The following is a 20,793-nucleotide window of genomic DNA, read 5'->3' on the forward strand; positions in this document are numbered from 1 at the left end:
GTCCACCTCCGGCCCAAACAATTGCTGTTCATTAAACGGCATATTGAGCACAGCCTGTTGTATTTCGGGTTTGAACCCAGATGTGCGCAGCCATGCGTGCCTCCTTATCGTGACTGCAGTATTTATTGTCCTTGCAGTTATATCCGCTGCATCCATGGAAGACCGTATCTGATTGTTCGCGATACTTTGTCCTTCTTCCACCACCTGTTGCGCTCGTTTTTGGAACTCTTTGGGGAGGTGTTCGATGAAATGTTGCATCTCATCCCAATGAGCCCTGTCGTATCTCGCCAGGAGTGCTTGCGAGTTGGCGATGCGCCACTGATTTGCCGCTTGTGCTGCAACCCTTTTTCCCGCTGCATCAAATTTGCGGCTCTCCTTGTCCGGAGGTGGTGCGTCGCCTGATGTATGCGAGTTGGCTCTCTTACGAGCTGCCCCCACAACTACTGAGTCTGGTGTCAGTTGTGATGTAATAAAAACAGGGTCTGTGGGCGGAGCCTTGTATTTTTTCTCCACCCTTGGAGTTATGGCTCTGCTTTTAACTGGCTCCTGAAATATCTGTTTCAAGTGCCTTCTGTGTTTTTTTAGTTGAGAGGACAGTCCCTGTTTCTCTGAGTAGGAACCAGTTTTCGGTTCGGTTGCCGGGTGTTTCGGCACCGAAACCGTGTCTCTGGATTTTTTCGGCTCCGACAAGATCTTTTTTCTTTTTGGCGTCGTGCCCTCTCGGTGGCGACCAACTTCGGTGCCGCTGTGTCGGTGCCGAATTTTTTCTGCGTCACTCTCTCGGTCCCGAGATTGCTGTGTGCCTGTATATCGACCGGAGTCGGATGACTTCGACAGCAGCTCGCCCTTTTTCGGTGCCGATGGACGGTCACCTACTTTCCGGGTTAAGCCATGGCCTGTTGGACTCGTGGATGGAGAAAGTTTCTTCTTCCTCCTCCTCGAACCGTTGTTGTCCTGTCGGCGTGGACGCCATCTGCAACCTCCTGGCTCTTCGGTCTCTGAGCGTTTTTCTCGACCGAAATGTGCGACAGGCTTCGCACGTATCCTCCTTGTGCTCGGGGGACAGGCACAAGTTACAGACCAAATGTTGATCCGTATAAGGATATTTATTATGGCATTTAGGACAGAATCGTAACGGGGTCCGTTCCATCAGTCTCGATGTTGCACGCGGTCGGGCCGACCAGGCCCTGACGGATGATCGAAATTACCCCGAAGGGCTACCGGAGCTCTTCAAGATTCGGTGTCGATTTGTTCTAACTAACCCGATACCGAACTAAACAATACCGACGAATTTTCCCGAGATTCTGACTAACTTTCCGACCCGAAACACGGAGCGAAAAGGAACACGTCCGAACCCAATGGCGGAAAAAAAACAATCTAAGATGGAGTCGACGCCCATGCGCAATGGAACCGAAGTGGGAGGAGTCCCTCGGTCTCGTGACTCGAAAAGACTTCTTCGAAGAAAAACAACTTGTAACACTCCGAGCCCAACACCAGACGGCGGACTGTGCACAGCATGTGTATCTGCAGCTACACATGCCACCGAACACCCATTTACTGCTGCAGCAAGCGAGCAAACATTAATAGGCAGCGATTGCTCCTGGAGTGACATTGCTTTCTGCAGTTTTTAATACCTCAACAAAATGGACAGAATTTGAACTCTCTCATTCATGGTTTGCCTAATATCTTTTAATGGCTGAGGCACACGTCTACAATCTTGAAGTAGCCAAGTGTACAACCTTCACCCCAAGTTACTTAGGGCACAGTTTTCTTTGCAGGAGAAACTTGGAGCTGAGCTTGTTCTTTCCTTTTATTTTCTTTACAGGAAACCATATTTTTCTCTATCAAAAGCGAATGAAGCTTTTTTTTTACGAAATTCAACTTTGTAAACTTATTTAACCTTGACATCAACCAGAGATAACCAACTGCGTTAGATTGTTCTGCCTTCTATACGGTCCAGAGATTTATCCTGGTCTGTACACTTTTTTTCGATAGCAGTTGAGGGGTGGAACCTGTGCTTTTGCTGACCATACTTCAGGAGTTTGAGCGAGCTCCTCCTACTATGCGGTCTCTTTGGTGTCTCCTGGGCGCAAAATAACTATTAAATGCATTAACTTACCGTCACACTTCTCTTGTGTTAACACGGGTCTCTATTTTGTGCATGATGAGGCTTCATACCGTGTTCCTACTATTTTTCCATACGTATATATACTTTCACTTTTAGATCTTTCTACCGTCAGCCTATAATTCTGCTAGGTATACGAGCTGTCTGCAAAATGCAATCCTGCTTGAGACAGCTCCTCCCAGACGACAGCTTTTTTTTATTTATTTTTTTTATAAACACGGATGGAAAATAACTATAGCCCACATAATGGCATGGCTATCTCTGTTCCACCCTGCAGGGACAACGGCTACCATGGTACACAGCAGAATGGTTGCTGTATACACCCTACGGCATTCAGGTACCAGGCACTCTGAAGCATACAACAGGTAAAAACGAAGATAGATAACACTTAAGTCGAGGACCACACAAAAGTCAAGATGAGTAGTGTAAGGTTTTGGGATCCAAAAAGTTAAACTCTTCCTAATGTCAACTCTGCTGTAAAAGGTGGGTCTGATGCCACCGAAACGGTAGACAGTTTGTATCTGTACCTTAAGCAGGGACAAGTAGGCTGCTGGCCTTTGCTCTGTCGAAAAAACATTGTAAGGTTATTTCAGTTTCAGAGTCCCACTGCTCAGCTCTGCATTCAACGGGTACAATTAATCACCAAGCAGAAAGCTGAAGGGCCTTTTTACCCTCTCTGCAGAACTCAGAGCACATAAACACTCTTTTAGTAGATCCAATAACTTAATTGCGGACAAAGAAACAGCCCGTCTTAGAGAATCTGTTCTTGCAGTGTTCCTGGCAGGACAGACCCATTCAACCCGGAGACCTGGAGTATGTCTCAAGGGACCTAGTCTTAAGAAGTCATACCCCACAGATGGCCGATTTTTACACAAAATCCTTGGACTGGTTAATAAAATGATTGTCTTTTACTCCAGAGAGTATTATCTTTTATGCTTTTCACACCTCAACTTTTTATTGGAATTGACATATGATGAAATAAACGGCTACTATAAAGCACATGGTTCACCCTGAAAATTGTATTTGTGCTATATGAAAGGTGTTATTGCCACCCAATTCAATTATTTTATTTCCCCACCGAGGATGGAAGTCTGAACAGACGTGCAGATTAAAACTTGTGACCGTGGGATCAAACAGATCTCTACCATAGGGGATGCATGAATCCACTAAGCAATCTTGTGCAGCATATTTAGTAAGTACATTTTGATATCACATAACACTGGAAGAAAGCTAACTCTACTGTAGAACACTGTTTAGGTTTATTCCTGTATTCCTCCTCTTCTCTGGTGCGATTAGCACACGCATACATTGGGCCTTTACTCCACTTATTTCTGTAAACAGCTCATTTTAAGTAACCCTAGAAGCTCTGTTAAGACTGTTCTGAAAGCTCTAGGAGAATGCACTGGGGTACGGTAGAAGCTCAGCTTGCTTGCAATTAGCATTACCTTTGTTTCTCGCCGTCGCTCTGGCTTTAGTGTGCTATGGAAGATGGGCCAAACTGCATTACCCCTATAGCTCCTATTCCACCTCTACTTTACCTGGGACATCTGAGTAGCCGCTACACAGATACCAAGACACCTCAATATTCAGACCCAATAGGTTCAATCTTTTGCTTGGAAAGGCCTATGAAATGAAGGGCATATGTGTATGCTTAATACACGTGCAACCCGAGTGAAAGAGGATGGAAGTGCTCTCCTGCCTGACTGGTTGCCATTATCACACACTCACCCACAATTAACCTGCACAATTTTTCCCCCAGAAAAGCAATGCTCAGCAGCACCAGCTTACCTCAGCAGATTCTAGGTCTTTGTTGTAGGATTTCGGAGGGAATCTCATTGCCTGTAGGAGACAAAAAAAAAATCGGGGTAACTATTGAACCACCTGTACAACATGCAAAAGGATTGCTCAATTAATCTGTATGGACCCTAAGATATGTTGCTATGGAAGCAGAGTAAGGATGTGGAAGAGGCCAGGCACTGGGTGCAGTGGCCCATAAAAGAGAAGTGAATGTGTGAACGCACAAACAGAGACAAAGGGGCAATCGGTGTGCAAGCAGCGTGAATGTTGGTGGACATGAACTTGGTGGTGGGGTGAACACGATACAGACAAGTGTAAACAGTATTTTCTATGGATCTTATGCTTAAGGACTTGCATTTTTGTGACCTTAATGCTCAAGTTAGTGCGACTGCTATGTCACAATTCACTCCATAGCAGTTGTGCCTTTATTGCTCCCCTTGTTGGGGATGCTTGCTGGCGTGTGTCTCTTGTAAACGCCGTCTCTGCGCCCACACCTGATAAACTAGGCTCCCCCTCTCCAAAGAAGGCTGAATGTAACCTATGGGAGACTATCACAGATGAGGGTTTTGGGTCATGTGAATGAAAAGTCAGGATAAATGCAACCACAGCTATAGTGTCAAACCACCAATTGTAAACCTGGTTAACAAAGACAAGGGCCCCTTAACGGATATTTATTTGGGAGGTTTTCATCATTACAGCCACTTCTTGGAAAGCAAAAACTTTTGAGGCAAAACCCTAGAGCCTGGTTGTTGTTTGACAGAAGTCTTAACGATCTGCCTACTGATCTTCAGAGGGTCATCTGAAGGTGGGCCAGGTCGCCGCTGCCATCTCAGGTTAGCGCTGGTGTTGCTGCGTCAGGGGTTCGCTCCCTGAATCAGATTTGAGAGTTTGTGGTAACTTCCTCTTTTGGGTGTACTAAACTGTTCAATGCTTGGAGGAAAAAGTAACTTCCTGACCTAGTGCTTCTGCCAAACTATACTGAATGCAGTTTTTACCAACTCCAGGTTCATGGATGTTACGTAGCATAGGGAAAGCATAGGACAACATAGGAGTACCAAATACCCACAATCCATATTACATCGTTTTTGTTAAGGAGAGGCTGCTTACTGCTCGGTAGAGATGCAGCCTTGACAAAGCACCTTGACGTTTGTGTTCTCTTTGCAAACAGGAGAAATTAAAGGCAGGAGTAGAGTGAATGAGCATGTACACAGGAATAGGAGCAGGAATACAGACGGAGGTGCTACCATTACCTTGACAGACATGTTGTGGATATCCAGGCAGAAGGCGATTCTCTGGTGGAAGGCCAGCTGGGGTTCACGTGTGGAATAGATGTCAATCATTTCTTTGGACTGAACATAACCCTTCTCATGGTTAATGCTGGCTTCAATGACTCCATCACGAATAGCCTGAAACACCACATGGGATACTGTCAGCATGTTCACTTGTTGATAAATTCAGCCTCAAACATTACTAAGCATTGTCTCTCCTTTACATCACATACCCACATAAACCTCCTCTTACCCATCCTACACGTCACACCTCACTTGCTCTATAGACCAGGCTCTCAACACAATCGAAGGGAATTCTAGATACCACTCCTCATCACTCCACCATGAAAAACTAGACTGAATTTTGCCCGAGCAATTCTCTCTTGCCTGGCAAACACCAAAGCCACTTTTACTCATCAAAAGCAAAAATAGGCAAGGGAATCAATCCTTGTTTCTATAACTCGACAACTATAAAGACACAATTTATCCTTGTATAAAAATCGAAGAGCAAAAGACCCACTTAACTGTGAGATCGCTCATACTAGAAGTCAGACCACCTAGCTCAAACACCAATGTACAAAAGGGTCCTGACCTACTGAACTTGTATGCTTTTACAAGCTCGCTTCAGTTAGCTTGGTGAGACAATGTCTTCTCATAACAATCCATACGCTCACAAATCTCTAGGCGTCATCTCACCCCGCCATAGTACCAGGGAAGAAGGGAATCCTCTTACTTGTTGTACAGATGCCATTTCTTCCTCACTTTTAACACACTGGCAAAATAGTGACACACAATGATATTCCACTCTTCCCAAAAAAAAACTCTCTCAAGTATATGCAAATGAAGCTATGCCATCATCTTCTCTGGTTTTTCACTGGCCACGTTGGACAAAGATGGTAGATGTGCTCTCCTCTTAACCCCATCCTCATTACAATCAAAGGATACGAATTTCTTGCAAAGGTCAAGAGTGGGTTTCTTGCCAAAGTAAATAGAAAAGACTTGAAAGACAAAAAGGTCCATACTTTTTAAAGATGCCGTGCTTCATTAATGCACGGTATGGACCTTTTACTCTAAATCCGATTTGTCTCCCATTTATGGACACATTTATTTTAAACCTGAGCGTATAATGGACTAATGTATTAATTGCACCTTATGGTGGGTCAGTTTGGACACAACCACTAAAACCAGTACTTAAGGGTGTTTGAAAATAAAATAAAAAAAGAAGGCCATTGCAGATGGCACTACCTGGCACTGCTGCCATATGCCAGTATAAGGGGTTCCTAGTAAGCACACGCCTGCAAATGTGACAGTCTGGACTATTCCAGAACACCAAAAGGTGTAAGAATGGCCTGGGCATGCTAGAATTATTTTTATATATACTTAATTGTTAAACTGACTAGACAGCACCACCGTCTGGTGAATAGTCATAAATAAGTGCCTGTGTGAAGAATTAAGTGCCGGTGCAGAGTGCCCACAAACACCGACTCACGAGGCATGCACAAGCTGAGTCAATGGAGGGTTGTGTAAGATGGGCTTTTAACACGTCAGCTAAGTTTAGATCAGGCTAAGTCAATTTTTCTGACCATCGTAAATGCTCCCTGATGGACAACACTTGAATCTCACGGGCTGAAGAGATTCTTCTGCAATCTGCTGAATGAATAAAGAACAAAACAATCCTTCTTTTTAAAAATGTGATATCTGCCCCATTGGGTAACTAATAAGTAGTTAGGCAGATGCGTACATCCCATAATGTCACTTCTCTCTTAAAACTGTTACATTGTTCCACTCATTCTCTGCAATATGTAGAGGTGTAGTGAACTATTTGTGGAGAAATGTTTTGTCTATTACTCCTCATTATCAATTTAATTTACTGATGCCAAAACTTCATTCACATACTGGTCAACATCCACTCAACAGCCGCCCAACACTGTGTGAGAGAAGACCCACTCCATTATCCTTCGGGCTCGCTCTTACCCACAGAGCACATAGCTCTTTACAGGTCTCCCTCATGCCTGATGCACAGGCCACCTTCTCTCACCCACACATGAATACACTGCTGGCCACAGTGCAGACTCACTTTTGCAACAATGAATTCAGCATCCTCAGGACTGTCCAGTTGTAATTTTTGGGCGATGTCAGCCAAAGAGATGCGGGAATATGAAAGACTGATCATTCTTACGCCTAGTAGAAGAAAGAATGGCACTATGAGAATCGGAAAACAGACTACTGGTACATATGGCTTCCCAGGTAGCAAATAAAACGCAGACACAATAGTGTTCATAAACTGAATGCATGGGGAGACTGAGACAACTCAGCCAGCGAGTGAGCAGACACAGAGGTAGGGGTAAGTTCAAACAAAGCAGACAGGCCAGCAAGTGAGAAGATACAGATGGCAGCTCTGTCTGCAAATGATACAGCAAGGAGCTCATCCAGAAGGTCAGTATTTAAGCAGATCAGTGAAGGAGCAGTAGAGCCTGTTTATAGAGAGTAGCCAAAAGCAAGCGGACACAGAAGGGAGACTGTGAGCGAAAGGCAAATCAGCCAATGAATAAGCGAATGCAGAAGCATGAAGGCATAAAGTCAGCCTAGACTTCTGACTGAGTACCCTACACACGTATCCACCACTGGCCTCTGCTACACATTGCTTTCACTAATATCCCACCACCCCTGACCTGCCACTCACTTCTATTTTCCAATGGCCGAAACTATGTACTCATGACACATTATTGTGAGATTAAAAAAATTCAAATAAACTAAAGACGTGAAAAGTTATTTGCTACTGCATTTTATAAATATTAATAACAAGGCCAGAGGAAAGCAGGTCCTAACGGAATTTTACTGGCTTACTTCTTCACATAAATGACCTGAGCAGGGAATGCTCTGTTATGAATAGCATACAAACAAATCCTGTAAAGAGGCTTCCATCTTTTTAAAATGTCTCTGACCAGCACAGTGAACTAGGCTGCAAATAGTGTATATCCAAGAAGGCTTGATAGACGGACCATAAAAATAGCCTCATGGCACATAAATGACACCCACCTGTTTTGATGACATTATGCCTCAGTCGGATAATGAGGGTGTAGGTACCATCTGTCTGGAATTTCTCGCTAAACTGGTCAAGGGCCTGATTAAACTTGGACAGGTTTCCGGTCCGGACAGCTGTGGGTGACAGAAGCAAGGTATCAAGCATATGAAAAGTACGGCTAGCGCATGGATAGAACAAGAATCAAAGTCCAGTACATTGCCTACGGGACTGCCTTGGATGTTCATGCATTATGAAACAAAGTAAACTCTTACCTGACAAGCTGAATAGTTCGAAGTCACCCTGGTCATAAAAAATAACCCCATAGAGTGACGTAATGACATGCGAGTTCACATAATTTCGTTTTTGTAAATGGCACGCCCGACGCAGTTTGGAGTAATGCACAGCATGTCCAACTGCTCGTGAAGGTATCCTCACGGAGGGCAGAAATCAATTAGCTTCTACACTGGCTGGGGCTGCAGCCACGGGAGGCACAGACTGCTCAGCCAAAACAAAGTACAAGTTCCTACCTTTGATTCCCTTTGCTGAAACAATCAAGTGTGAATGGTAAATCAAAATTCACCTTACAGGAACCGTCACCCACAGTCTTGGTGTATCCAATAAAAATAATTGTGGTTGTTCCCCAATGAGAGCACTTTCCCACAGACTCCCACGTAGAACACAATTCCTGGTACCAGTGCTCTGCAATTCCAGCATGTTCTAAATGATTGAGTACTTCGGAATGAATTTTATATTATAATATCCAGGGTGAATACTTCCCAGATGCAGCTGTATCCTCCACACAAGGGTCCCCTGACCCTGTTAATTGACACCGTGCATTTGAATGTTTGTTCCTAAACACTTGAGACGATCCCTAAGGAGTGTGGTCACAAGAAATTTCCTGTATTCAAATATCTGGAATTCAATGTTCAACGGATGATTTTTTTCCACTGAAAGATCTAGATTTGGCAACTCTAAAACCAGACCGGTAATTTGCAATGCAAAGTTTTAATCAAACTTTAAATTTTGGCAGTCGATATTGGCTACAGATGTGCGTTATTTGCACATTTCTGCTGTCTGCTGGATTAATTCGAAATAGCCTTCAAAATATGAAAAGACCCATGTGTATATGGTTAGGTGCGCACAAGCCATTATCTGATACCTAATATCACAAGTGTTACAGAAACTTATGTTCAATGGCATGTGTGGTTGTAGATACACGTGCTGCAAACTCCTGCCATCTAGTGTTGGGTCCCAAGTGGTGCAAGTTGTTGGTGATAATGCGCATCGGTATCGACTCCTTTGTCAGATTGTTTTCTCTCCGCCATTGGACATGTGTCTTCACTCAGTCTCGATTCACTCGGGTTTTAAATCTTTCGTTTATCTTGCCCTCTTTCAACGGTATTGTTTTCGCTTGCACTTCCACCTTAGCACTTGCACTCCAATCGTTGGTCCAGGTATCGACCGGAAGCCCTTCGGGCGTCTATAATATGGGCCTAACGTCCATGCAGCACCGACTGACATGCAGACCTGATCGAACCAACTCCATTCCGCTTCCGTCGTAAGTGCCAGGCAAGACTTCCACACACCAACCAACACCTGGTGTGTAATCTTTGCCTCTCTCCCCAATCATCAAGAGACTACCTGTTACACCTGCAAATCTTTCCACTCGAAGAAGGACCCAAGAGCACGTCAATGGGAAATGGCGCACAGGACTCCAGACGACACCCTGGACGTCATTGGGGAGGAACATGCGCAGGAGGAGCCCCTACAGGAGGAGGAGGCCCTTTCCATCAGGACTCTTAAGATTCAGACATTCAATCGGACATCGAGAGCCATGAGATCACGTCGTCGCAACCTGTGAGTAAAGTGGCCCCTCCAGCCCACCACAGGGCCCTTAAAATGCCCATTCTCGAGGTCACAAGTCTGCCACTGCCACCAGCCATGAGAACTGAAAGGCACTTCGGCTGCCCTGCCTTCTGCCTCGGCACCTAAAACAAATGCCAAGACCGACCCATCATCTTCAATCTCCTTTCCATCAGGCCAAGAGGTCGTCTCCATCTCAATCCGAGGTTTGGCTCTGAGGCGAACTCCGCCCACCTCCACTTCAGCACCAACCAAATTGCAAAGACCAAAATCTTTGGTGCCAAAACAGACGGAGCCAAAATCGTCCGACAAGAAAGACTCAAGCCAGTCTACTGCTACCCCTTCTCCTGTGGAGCATGTACTGGAGACTATGGATGCTCTTCAGCGCCGCCTCCAAATCCAGGAGGGTACAGGACGTATTATTGCTTTACCGCCTGTACTTTTAAAAAAGAAGATTTAGTTCCAGGAACCTTTGGACACTCCTCCACTCTAGAAAAAGAAGACCAAAGACAAGGCCACTAGTCTACCACGTTAAGGCCTTCTTCACCACCTCTTCCACCTCCTTTGCCTCTTTTTTTTCCTTCAACCTCCCGGACCTCTACTATTCCGGGGATTATACTCCTCATGGTTCCCCTTTATTACTTGGGGAAGGTTAGGTGGGCTCATCCACGACCCAGTCCCTTAGGATACTTATGATCATGACCATATCCCCTCTAATTATCCAGACCTCAACCCAGCATGCCCTCATGATCAGAGGACATTACTTCATACCAACAAGTAGCTGCACAAGCTACTGCCTTCCATAATGTACAATTACATAGAGCCCCTATCCAACAGGTCTTCCTTTTTGATACCCTTACTTCCACACATAGGGATATTCAGTTCCTAACAGTTCTCCCAGGCATGCTTCGTCGCTGACAAAAATTTTAAGAAGCCTGTCCGCGCTAGGGTTAGCCTAGGGTTCCCCCATACCATTGTGGAACTTCAACATTGTTCTCACCAGACTCATGGGTCCATCCTTTGAACCACTTCAATACCTTTCTTGGAAGGTAGCTTACTTAGTTGCTAACACATCACTCAGATGTGGCAGTGAGCTTCAGGCAACAACCTTGGAAGAACCTTTCTCCCAGATTCATAGGGATAAGGTAGTCCTACGCACTAACCCTAAGCTCCTACCTAAAGTGGTATCACAAGTTCAGATAAACCAGTCCATCGAACTATGCATTTTCTTTCTGCAACCTGACTGTTGCATAAAGAGCTCTCCACACTCTAGATGTTAAAAGAGCACTCATGTTTTATGTTGACAGAACCAATGATGTTAAAAGAGTGCTCATTTTTGACATTGACAGAACCAAAGAGTTTAGAAAAACTAAACAGCTCTTTCACTACCTCGTAAGTCAGTCCAAAATCCAAAACTGACATAGCTGGAAGGATAGTTAAATGTATACAAACTTGTTAAGCTAAAGCAAAGAGATGGTTACCGGTTATCCCTAGAGCACTTTCTAATAGTACAAAATATGGTACTATGGCCCTTCTTGGAAACATCCCTATAGCTCACACTTGTAAGGCAGCTACATGGTCTACTCCACATACACTCACAAAACACTAATGTGTGGATGTGCTAGCACGCCAGCAAGCCAGTGTAGGACAAGCTGTGCTCCGAACTCTTTTCCAGTCAACTGCAACTCCTACAGGCTAGCTACCGCTTTTATGGAGGGACTGCTTTACAGTCTGTGCAGAGCATGTGTATCTACAGCCACACATGCAATCAAACTGAAAGTTTTGGGCAGATTGGCCTATTTTTAAGAGGCTAATCTGACAGAAACCACTATACACTAGGGAGTTTTTTTTTCTGCGATTTTCACGCAAGGGGAGCGACCCCTTGGGCAAGGATCGCGACCCCTTGGGCAAGGGTCGCTCCCAGGGAGCCTTTTTTTTTTTCTTTTGTATTTTTGAGGTGGGGAGCGACCCCTTAGGCAAGGGTTGCTCCCCTAGGGGGCAAATTATATTTAGGCCATTTCTGCCCCCCATGGGGGCAGATCGGCCTATAATAGGCACCAGGGATAATTTTGTTGTTGTTGTTGTTGTTTTTTTTTGTATTTTTGAGGTGGAGAGCGACCCCTTAGGCAAGGGTTGCTCCCCTAGGGGGCAAATTATATTTAGGTAATTTCTCCCCCCCCCTGGGGGCAGATCGGCCTATAATAGGCACCAGGGATATTTTTTTTGTTGTTGTTGTTGTTTTTGTTTTGTATTTTTGAGGTGGAGAGCGACCCCTTAGGCAAGGGTCGCTCCCCTAGGGGGCAAATTATATTTAGGCCATTTCTGCCCCCCTTGGGGGCAGATTGGCCTATTTTTATGAGGCCAATCTGCCCCCAAGGGGGACAGAAACCACTAGACACCAGGGATTTTTTTTCTTTTTTTTGCGAATTTCATGCAAGGGGAGCGACCCCTTAGGCAAGGGGAGCGACCCCTGGGGGGGCAAACATTTTTTATGCCATTTCTGCCCCCCTGGGGGGCAGATCAGCCTATTTTAATTAGGCCGATCTGGGACCGGCGATTTTTTGTTGTTATTGTTGTTTTACAGATGGGGAGCGACCCCTTAGGCAAGGGTCGTTCCCATGGAGGGGCAAATTGTATTTAAGCCATCAGCCGATTTTATGTCAATATGCCCCCAAGGGGGGCAGAAACCACTAGACACCGGGGATTTATTTTTTGCGCCAATGTCACGCAAGGGGAGAAACCCCGTAGGCAAGGGTCGCTCCCCAGGGGGGGTTGGGGGGGCGGGGGGCAAATTTATTTTAGGCCATTTCTGCCCCCCTGGGGGCAGATCGGCCTATTGTTATTAGGCTGATAAACCTCTAGGCGCCAGGGCTAAGTTTTTTTTTTGTTTTAGAGATGGGGAGCGACCCATTAGGCAAGGGTCGCTCCCCTGGGGGGAAAATTGTATTTAGACCATTTCTGCCCCCCCCTTGGGGGCAAATCGGCCGATTTTAGGTCAATCTGCCCCCAAGGGGAGCAGAAACAACTAGGCACCGGGGATCTTTTTTTTTGCGCCAATGTCACGCAGGGGGAGTGACCCTGTAGGCAAAGGTCGCTCCCGGAGGGGTTTTGGGGGGGGGGGGGGGTGGAATTTATTTTAGGCCATTTCTGCCCCCCCCCCTGGGGCCGGCTGAGCTAGAGGCCAAAATCCACAGGAAGGCACTTTGCAAAAAACACCTCTGTTTTCTGTGAAAAAATTTGATGTGTCCACGTTGTGTTTTGAGCCATTTCCTTCCGTGGGCGCTAGGCCTACCCACACATGTGAGGTACCATTTCTATCGGGAGACTTGGGGGAACGCAGAATAGCAAAACAAGTGTTATTGCCCCTTGTCTTTCTCTACATTTATTCCTTCCAAATGTAAGGCAGTATGTAAAAAAGACTTCTATTTGAGAAATGCCCTGTAATTCACATGCTAGTATGGGCACCCCGGAATTCAGAGATGTGCAAATAACCACTGCTTCTCAACACCTTATCTTGTGGCCATTTTGGAAATACAAAGGTTTTCTTGATACCTATTTTTCACTTTTTATATTTCAGCAAATGATTTGCTGTTTACCCGGTATAGAATAAAAACCCATTGTAAGGTGTAGCTCATTTATTGTCTCTGGGTACCTAGAGTTCTTGATGAACCTACAAGCCCTATATATCCCCACAACCAGAAGAGTCCAGCTGACGTAACGGTATATTGCTTTAAAAAATCTGACATCGCAGGAAAAAGTTACAGAGTAAAACGTGAAGACAAATTGCTGTTTTTTTCACCTCAATTTCAATATTTTTTTATTTCAGCTGTTATTTTCTGTAGGAAACACTTGTAGGATGTACACAAATGACCACTTGCTGAATTCAGAATTTTGTCTACTTTTCAGAAATGTTTAGCTTTCTGGGATCCAGCATTGGTTTCTCACCCATTTTGGTCACCAACTGGAAGGAGGCTGAAAGCACAAAAAATAGTAAAAATGGGGAATGTCCCAGTAAAATGTCAAAATTGTATTGAAAAATTGGGTTTTCCAATTCAAGTCTGCCTGTTCCTGAAAGCTGGGAAGATGGTGATCTTGCCACCGCAAACCCTTTGTTGATGCCATTTTCAGGGGAAAAACCATGAGCTGCCTTCTGCAGCCCTTTTTTCCCATTTTTTTTTTTTTTTAAACAAATTTTTCACTGTATTTTGGCTAATGTTTTGGTCTCCTTCAGGGGAACCCACAAAGTCTGGGTACCTCTAGAATCCATAGGATGTTGGAAAAAAAAGGACGCAAATTTGGCATGGGTAGCTTATGTGAACAAAAACTTATGAGGGCCTAAGAGCGAACTGCCCCAAATAGCCAAAAAAAGGCTCGGCACAGGAGGGGGAAAAGGCCTGGCAGCGAAGGGATAATACTAAATCTTAATTTTTTTTACTAGGCTGATATGTATTCAGTGGTGTTATTGTCGAATAAGAGTTACAGTTTAAAATGTTACCCTTGACTAGACTGGAAGCCACTGCTGAATCCTTAGAATTGCCTAAATAGTTTCCCAGCTATGCATATTTGCCAACGCTCTAGCTGCCAGATTATTGATTACCTGGAGGCTTTTATTATCTACTGTGCCAACCAACACAGAGTTACAGTAGTCTAATTGAGATACCAGATCACTGCTCTCACACTGACTGCCTTATCCGGTCATCTGACAGTGGACGAACTCATTTTAAAAGCTCCAGATGATAGTTAGTGGTAAATACCATTAAATTTGTCTGGCTCCTCATAGACAAATGGGGAGCAAAATGTACAACAAGGTTTTCACTTTGTATTTTGGTAGAATCAGAGAGCAAATTTAAGTAAAGTGTGTTGTTTTGCCTTTTTAGGTATTCTCTCGGAGTCTATAACTAGGAACTCTGTTGTCAGAATCCCATTCAGCGGGACACTGGGCATGCTGGAGTTACTGGACCTAACTGAAGCAGTGGAGGCCCTTTACTCCAGTTGTCCTGTGGCCCACCCTACTATGGACCCTGATCAACTAGGTCAAGCACCCCCTTTCTGAACCAGACTCTCAGTTGAGTAGAGTAGCGTGAGCAGTCATGGCTCCTTCAGGGGAAGCTTAGATACAGATCCGTGAACACGGACGTTCTGATGGCTAAAAGCCCTGACTATATTGTATTTAATGCATTTACTTTGCTTTTTTACCTACGTAATTCCAATGATTTACAGGGTCTGGTTGCCATATATGAAACTACAAAATAAAATAAATGTGTTCGGTGTCACAGCCAAAATAGTAGTTCTCCTCCAGTGGATCTTCACTGTCAGACATAACAAATGACAATTCCTACCCATGTGCAGGATCCCCGAGCCCTTCAAAAAAAAAAGCCTTTGGCAGTCTAATTATGCACTGCTCACCAATTTCTATTAATTTTTTTCAAATAAAAAGAAGCCAATTTCAAACACAGTAGTTAATATTTAAATAAAACTTTCATGAATCTTGTTGAAAGGAAAATTGTAAGAACAGAAAAACATTCCTTGCTGTAAAGAGCCGACATTTTACTTTTATTCTTGTTTAAATTAAATGTATATTTCAGTTGGTTATAGAAAACACACCTTCTAGCAAAACCTGTTCAACTAGCCATTAATTCTATTTTTGCTGACAGCAGGGAAACTGCTTCCTAATTTCCTTTTTCCTCTAGCGCTATTCTGCCAGTGTCAGAAGAAGATTCACTACTTCTGGTTGTTCCAAAACCTTTATGACACTAGTTCGGATTTTACCACAGAAGGCAGGAACACAAAGCTCAGGGCTTTGAAGCAGGTCTATGTTGTAAACTGTGAAATAATGAGCTAAGCTGCAGATTATTACTTACTGAAAAAATGCTCCTATTGCAGGAACCTTAAAAGGGAGAGGATGGCTGCTTGGGCATTTAAAAGACTTGTAGGGACTTGGCAACACTGACTTACTTACCCTGAGTAAGCAGGAAATATGGCATTAAGGAGCGCTTCAGGGAAGGCTGTCGGAACTGTAGGCGATCGGGGATCTCCCCCAGCAGTAACTCCACCACAATGAGCAGCTTGTGGACCTGTCGAAAGTACAATGACCAGTTGTAAATTTAATCAAAACTTGTTCAGAGCTCAAACTGTTAGCAAGACAAAGCAAGAGAGTAGCCAAGAGCTATGAAAATAACATAATAATTCTAAACAAAAAGTGTAAAAAAATAAGCTTTGCATCCCACACTCGAAAACAGACAACCATGAAAGAGATCCACACAAGGCTCTTCCAACAATAAACATCACATTTAACAGAAATGCACACAATGGGAAGGAAGTAGGTGCCAGACTGTGCTCAATCAGCTTTTAACAGTATCAACATTTCTAAGGTTGCAGTAAACACTAAGGCCCCCATTATGACCATGGCAGTCACCAGACCACCGCCAAAGTGGCAGTCCGACCGCAACATTATGACTGTGGCAGAGCTGCCACGGTCGGACCGTCGACACTGCTAGGTTGCTGCCAGCGGACAGCCTGGCGGTCACGGCGGTTGTAATCTTCCAGGGAACCGCTGCTTGCAGCACTGCCCTGGGGATTACGAGTCCCCATTCCACCAGCCTTTGCATGGTGGTAGCCCCGAAAGGAAAGGGGGTGCCGGGGGCCCTTGCACTGCCCATGCACTTGGCATGGGCAGTGCAGAGGGCCCCATGGACAGCCCAGTCGTGCTTTCCACTGCCCGACTTACGAAAGCACGATGGGTTCTGCTGCAGCAGCAGCACCGCCTCGTTGGCGCTGGCTCTATTAGGAGCCATGTCAATGTTAAAGGCCCTGTTCACTGTAGAGCCAGCGGACGGAAACACCGTTACCCGCCTGCCGGCCCTGTGGTGAACTCTTTATAGGGCCGGCGGTGCGGCCTGATGGTGGAACGAGTTTTGCTGGCGGGCTCCGCCGCCCGCCAAACTCGTAATGAGGGCCTAAGTCAGGCACTCGGGTCAGATTTAGATCACTAGTGTACACTGTGCTTCAGAGGACGACAGAGTTGCATCTACGCCGCAGGTAGATTATACGTAATGTTGTGTGTTCCTGGCACTGTATTGGAGATGGTAGAATGGAAAAAACATGGTACTACACTTGATTCCAATCAAAACAGCCTGCTTTTCTCTGTGTTGTGGCATGGCAGTTTTAAGGATATGCCATAAAAAGGACTTTATGCATGCAAGCACATTTGGGCAGAAGTTTGCTGCAACATATAATTGCAATGCATTTGTAATTGGTTTAATTAGCAACCCGCATTCGCAATACTATACTAAAGCATAAGTGCAGTCTTCTGATGCCCATGTTCTCCATAAGTGCACAAACACAATTTCAGGGCAAGCGTAGCGGGGAAAAAACTTCTGTGTCACCAACAATGGCTGTCATAATAAAAATACAGCCCCCCAACCCCACCCACAAAAGGTCCAAAACTTACAAGCTCACTTTGACCTGCCAACTCCCATTTAGTTTGGCACAAAAATAAACTTGAAATATTATTTTCCTGTTGAACTTCGTATGTCCCATTTGTTACCAACATTAGGCTCCAGAAATCTAAGTGATAAAACTGAAAGTACGGTTGCAAGGGCTAATGCCTTTTCAAGAAATAGAACATGGTTTTCAAAAGGCAGGGACCTGTGCTAAGCTGCTTTGCTAGTTTTCTAAAGAACAGCTGCAAAATTCACACCTCAGTAAACACATCAACCTGACCATAAACGGATTGATTCTGTGGGAGTCAAACTATCACAGAATATACAAGGACTAAAAGAATACTCATTTTCAATTTGGTTAAAGAAGTGTGGTCAAAAGAGAATATAAATTAAGAAAAAGACCACTGACACGGCCATGCTCCTAACCTGCTATTTTACATTGTCTGGATAAACACCTGCTTTTAGTTCACACTGCCATATGTTGTCTGCCACTGTGTAGTGATGCCAACTATTACACAATGAGTTTGCAGTCGAAACTGCAATCAAATTCTCCCTGCAACCAAGTAGGCTGATAATGGGATGCCTAAAAATATTCTTAGAGTACTATGTAGCTAAATTTGTAGTCAACATACATTTCTGTGCAACCAAACTGAAAACAGCACTGCCTATGCGTATTGGAAACAGGGACTGCCACTGACAACATACACTATGGCTGACTCCAGGCTTAAAACAAACAGCCCTAGCCCAAACGCTATCAAATGGAAAAAAAAAGACGAATCTCCGGCAAAACCTCCATCATGAGTGCTAACCAGCCCCTATGGCCCTTTGGTGGTAACAAAAACCAAGTCAGCTTTTCACAAAATGTAAGATTGTTCGGCAAGACTGCGCAATAGTGAGAGCCAACACATGATGTAAGGAAGCAAACAGCACACAATAAAGACTAAACGGAGACTATGTAACTGATCTGATCTTTAAAGTTCTCAAGCTGGAGGAATCTAGAAAAGAACGAGAGCAGGAGACTGAACGGGCCGTCTATCAATTATCCTTTTAACCTAGGCAATATGGAGCACCAATAGAAACGGCACCATCTGAGAGAAAAAAAAAAGTCTATCTTACTAGATGTGCCTCGAAGATTACCACTCTTGACTCTGTACTACTGCAAATGGCTAGAGTTCACCCAGAAGAATTATCTATGTTATTGGGTGGCCCTGATTTTAGTTGTAATATTGGTTACATCGTGATAAAAAGGTCATACATTTTGATCAGGCACTGACCATGTGGGGTAAACGAGGGAGGGGAGGCCTACTGAAGCAAAAATGCAAGGATGATGGGTGTAAAGCTAAAAAGAATCCCAATTTGACCACCTGATCCTTGAGAGTTAGAATATACAACAAACCAACATGAATCCCTCTGCTCCTGCAATATCTACTAGCTTATGGTTCACCAGGGTGTGGCCTTACACACTGAAGGATGGTAACATGATTCTCCTCCCTTTAGTTGCCCCACTAACTGAACTAAACCCAAACACTCAAGAACTCTTGTTCTGTTAGACTTCCTGAATGACTTACTCCTACCTCAGTATAGCAGTAATTGAGGACTGCACCAAGGGTATCTGTCCAGTAGGACTAATTAAGAGAAGGAATGCAAGATAATGGTCTCTACATTCCATTGTCAACTGATTAATACTTCCTTGCAGACCGAATTAGTGCTGTCAGATAAAAATAGAAAAAGGTCAATATCCACCCCAAAACAAACCATTGCTGGACTGCCTTGCCCCTTCTGGTAACTTCTCTAGATCAGAGGTTCCCAACCTCTGGTCCCTGGATCCCCAGAGGTCCATGACACGTTCCTGGGGGTCCACAGGCATCTTATGGACTTGGCCGGCAAAAAGGCACTTCTCCAACTGGGGCCTCTCGATATTTGTTACATCATTTTTGCAGCCGTCTTACAAGAACTGCAAAGTTCCTTGTATATCCAGCAGCTTTCGGGCAAAAATAAAAGTGTCAAGATAACTCTGATGATTAATGTACCTGCTGGCGAGAGGTGGGAGTTTTGACTCCAAGGTAGCGCAGATGGTTAATATGCCAGCTGCAAAGAACGGGTCGCATGCATAGCAAAAAACTGTCTTTTACGCGCATAGCACAGAGGGGTACTTCTTTTTGTCACAGAGATTCTTTTGTTACTGTGCAGTTCATAAGTTACAATCGCAATATAGCACAGTGAGCTATGAAGTACCAACAAAGAGCTGCATGCAAACTGCATGGTACAAGTTAGAAACATATGTTTTCCCAGTCTTTTATTATCCTGACGCTACTAAAAAGGTTTGTTTGCGTATTTAAAAAAACAAAACAAGTATCAAAGTCAACACAAACCACTGTGTTCTTTTCTGAATCCTGGGTTTGTGCTTCTCCAGACCAAGCACTCTAAGAAAATGCCTACCAGTATGGATGACATGAATCCTACACCTTGTAGTCCTCCCTCGCCTTATGCAACATTTTCTCTACACTGATTTACACACAATTGACTGTGCCTGTGTGTGTGTGATATAAAGTGCTCCAACACCCTACACTGGTATGAGAGGTGCTATAAAACAAATTAAATACATATGACAGAGAGGCTATGGAGAGATGAGAGGCACGTAAGGTTTTACTTCCTTTCCCCACCACATATTTATGTTAAAAAGCTTTCTCAGATCTTATATACCTAAAAAAATAAATACAGAAATCGCTTGGGAAATGTAGAATCTGACCGGAGGATTCAACTTTCTGAAATAAAACCAAACCTTGAAAAGTTAGTCGCCAAAATGCAGCACCAACCTTCCCATTTAAAGATTTTGATTTCTGCTTTTTTTTTTCAATATAAAATGTTTATATCTTTAGTAATGTGAGTATTTGTTAGGTCTGTACTTGTTTGTGTATGTTGTACAAATTACTATTTTAATGATTAAAATTGAAGTTATACAAATTGCTTGGGGGTCCCCAGCTTCCAGTAGTGATTTAGTGGGGGTCCTCAGGAGTCAAAGTTGGAAACCATTGCTCTAGATTACATCAAATATGCTCTTCCAAGCCAAAGGGTTTGGAAAAAAAAAAAAAAAAAAAAAAAAAAACACTGGTATCAAGTTCAGGCATCTGCAGAACCATTGTTCACATCTCCGACCAAGCACAGTTAGGCCGTCTTGCTCTCAATGACTAGTGATCTCTGACGGATAAGGTGGCAATGGAACAATGACCCCCTTTAGACTGACCATGTGATTTTGACACCAGGCCTGAGACT

The 20,793-nt window shown here is 44.2% G+C and overlaps 1 protein-coding gene across 1 annotated transcript in view; it reads right to left on the minus strand.

The window, feature by feature from the left end:
• Nucleotides 1-20,793, minus strand: part of PSMD3 (proteasome 26S subunit, non-ATPase 3) — a 39,939-nt gene that overhangs the window by 4,501 nt on the left and 14,645 nt on the right. Inside the window, exons 7-11 of the mRNA XM_069237422.1 lie at nt 16,038-16,152; nt 8,230-8,349; nt 7,268-7,371; nt 5,173-5,328; nt 3,914-3,964 (exon numbers count right to left, since the gene is read on the minus strand). Of these exons, the coding sequence (XP_069093523.1) occupies nt 3,914-3,964; nt 5,173-5,328; nt 7,268-7,371; nt 8,230-8,349; nt 16,038-16,152 (546 nt within the window). The remainder of the gene's footprint in view (nt 1-3,913; nt 3,965-5,172; nt 5,329-7,267; nt 7,372-8,229; nt 8,350-16,037; nt 16,153-20,793) is intronic.

This window comes from Pleurodeles waltl, chromosome 6 (assembly GCF_031143425.1).
Source record: "Pleurodeles waltl isolate 20211129_DDA chromosome 6, aPleWal1.hap1.20221129, whole genome shotgun sequence".
NCBI lineage: Eukaryota > Metazoa > Chordata > Amphibia > Caudata > Salamandridae > Pleurodeles > Pleurodeles waltl.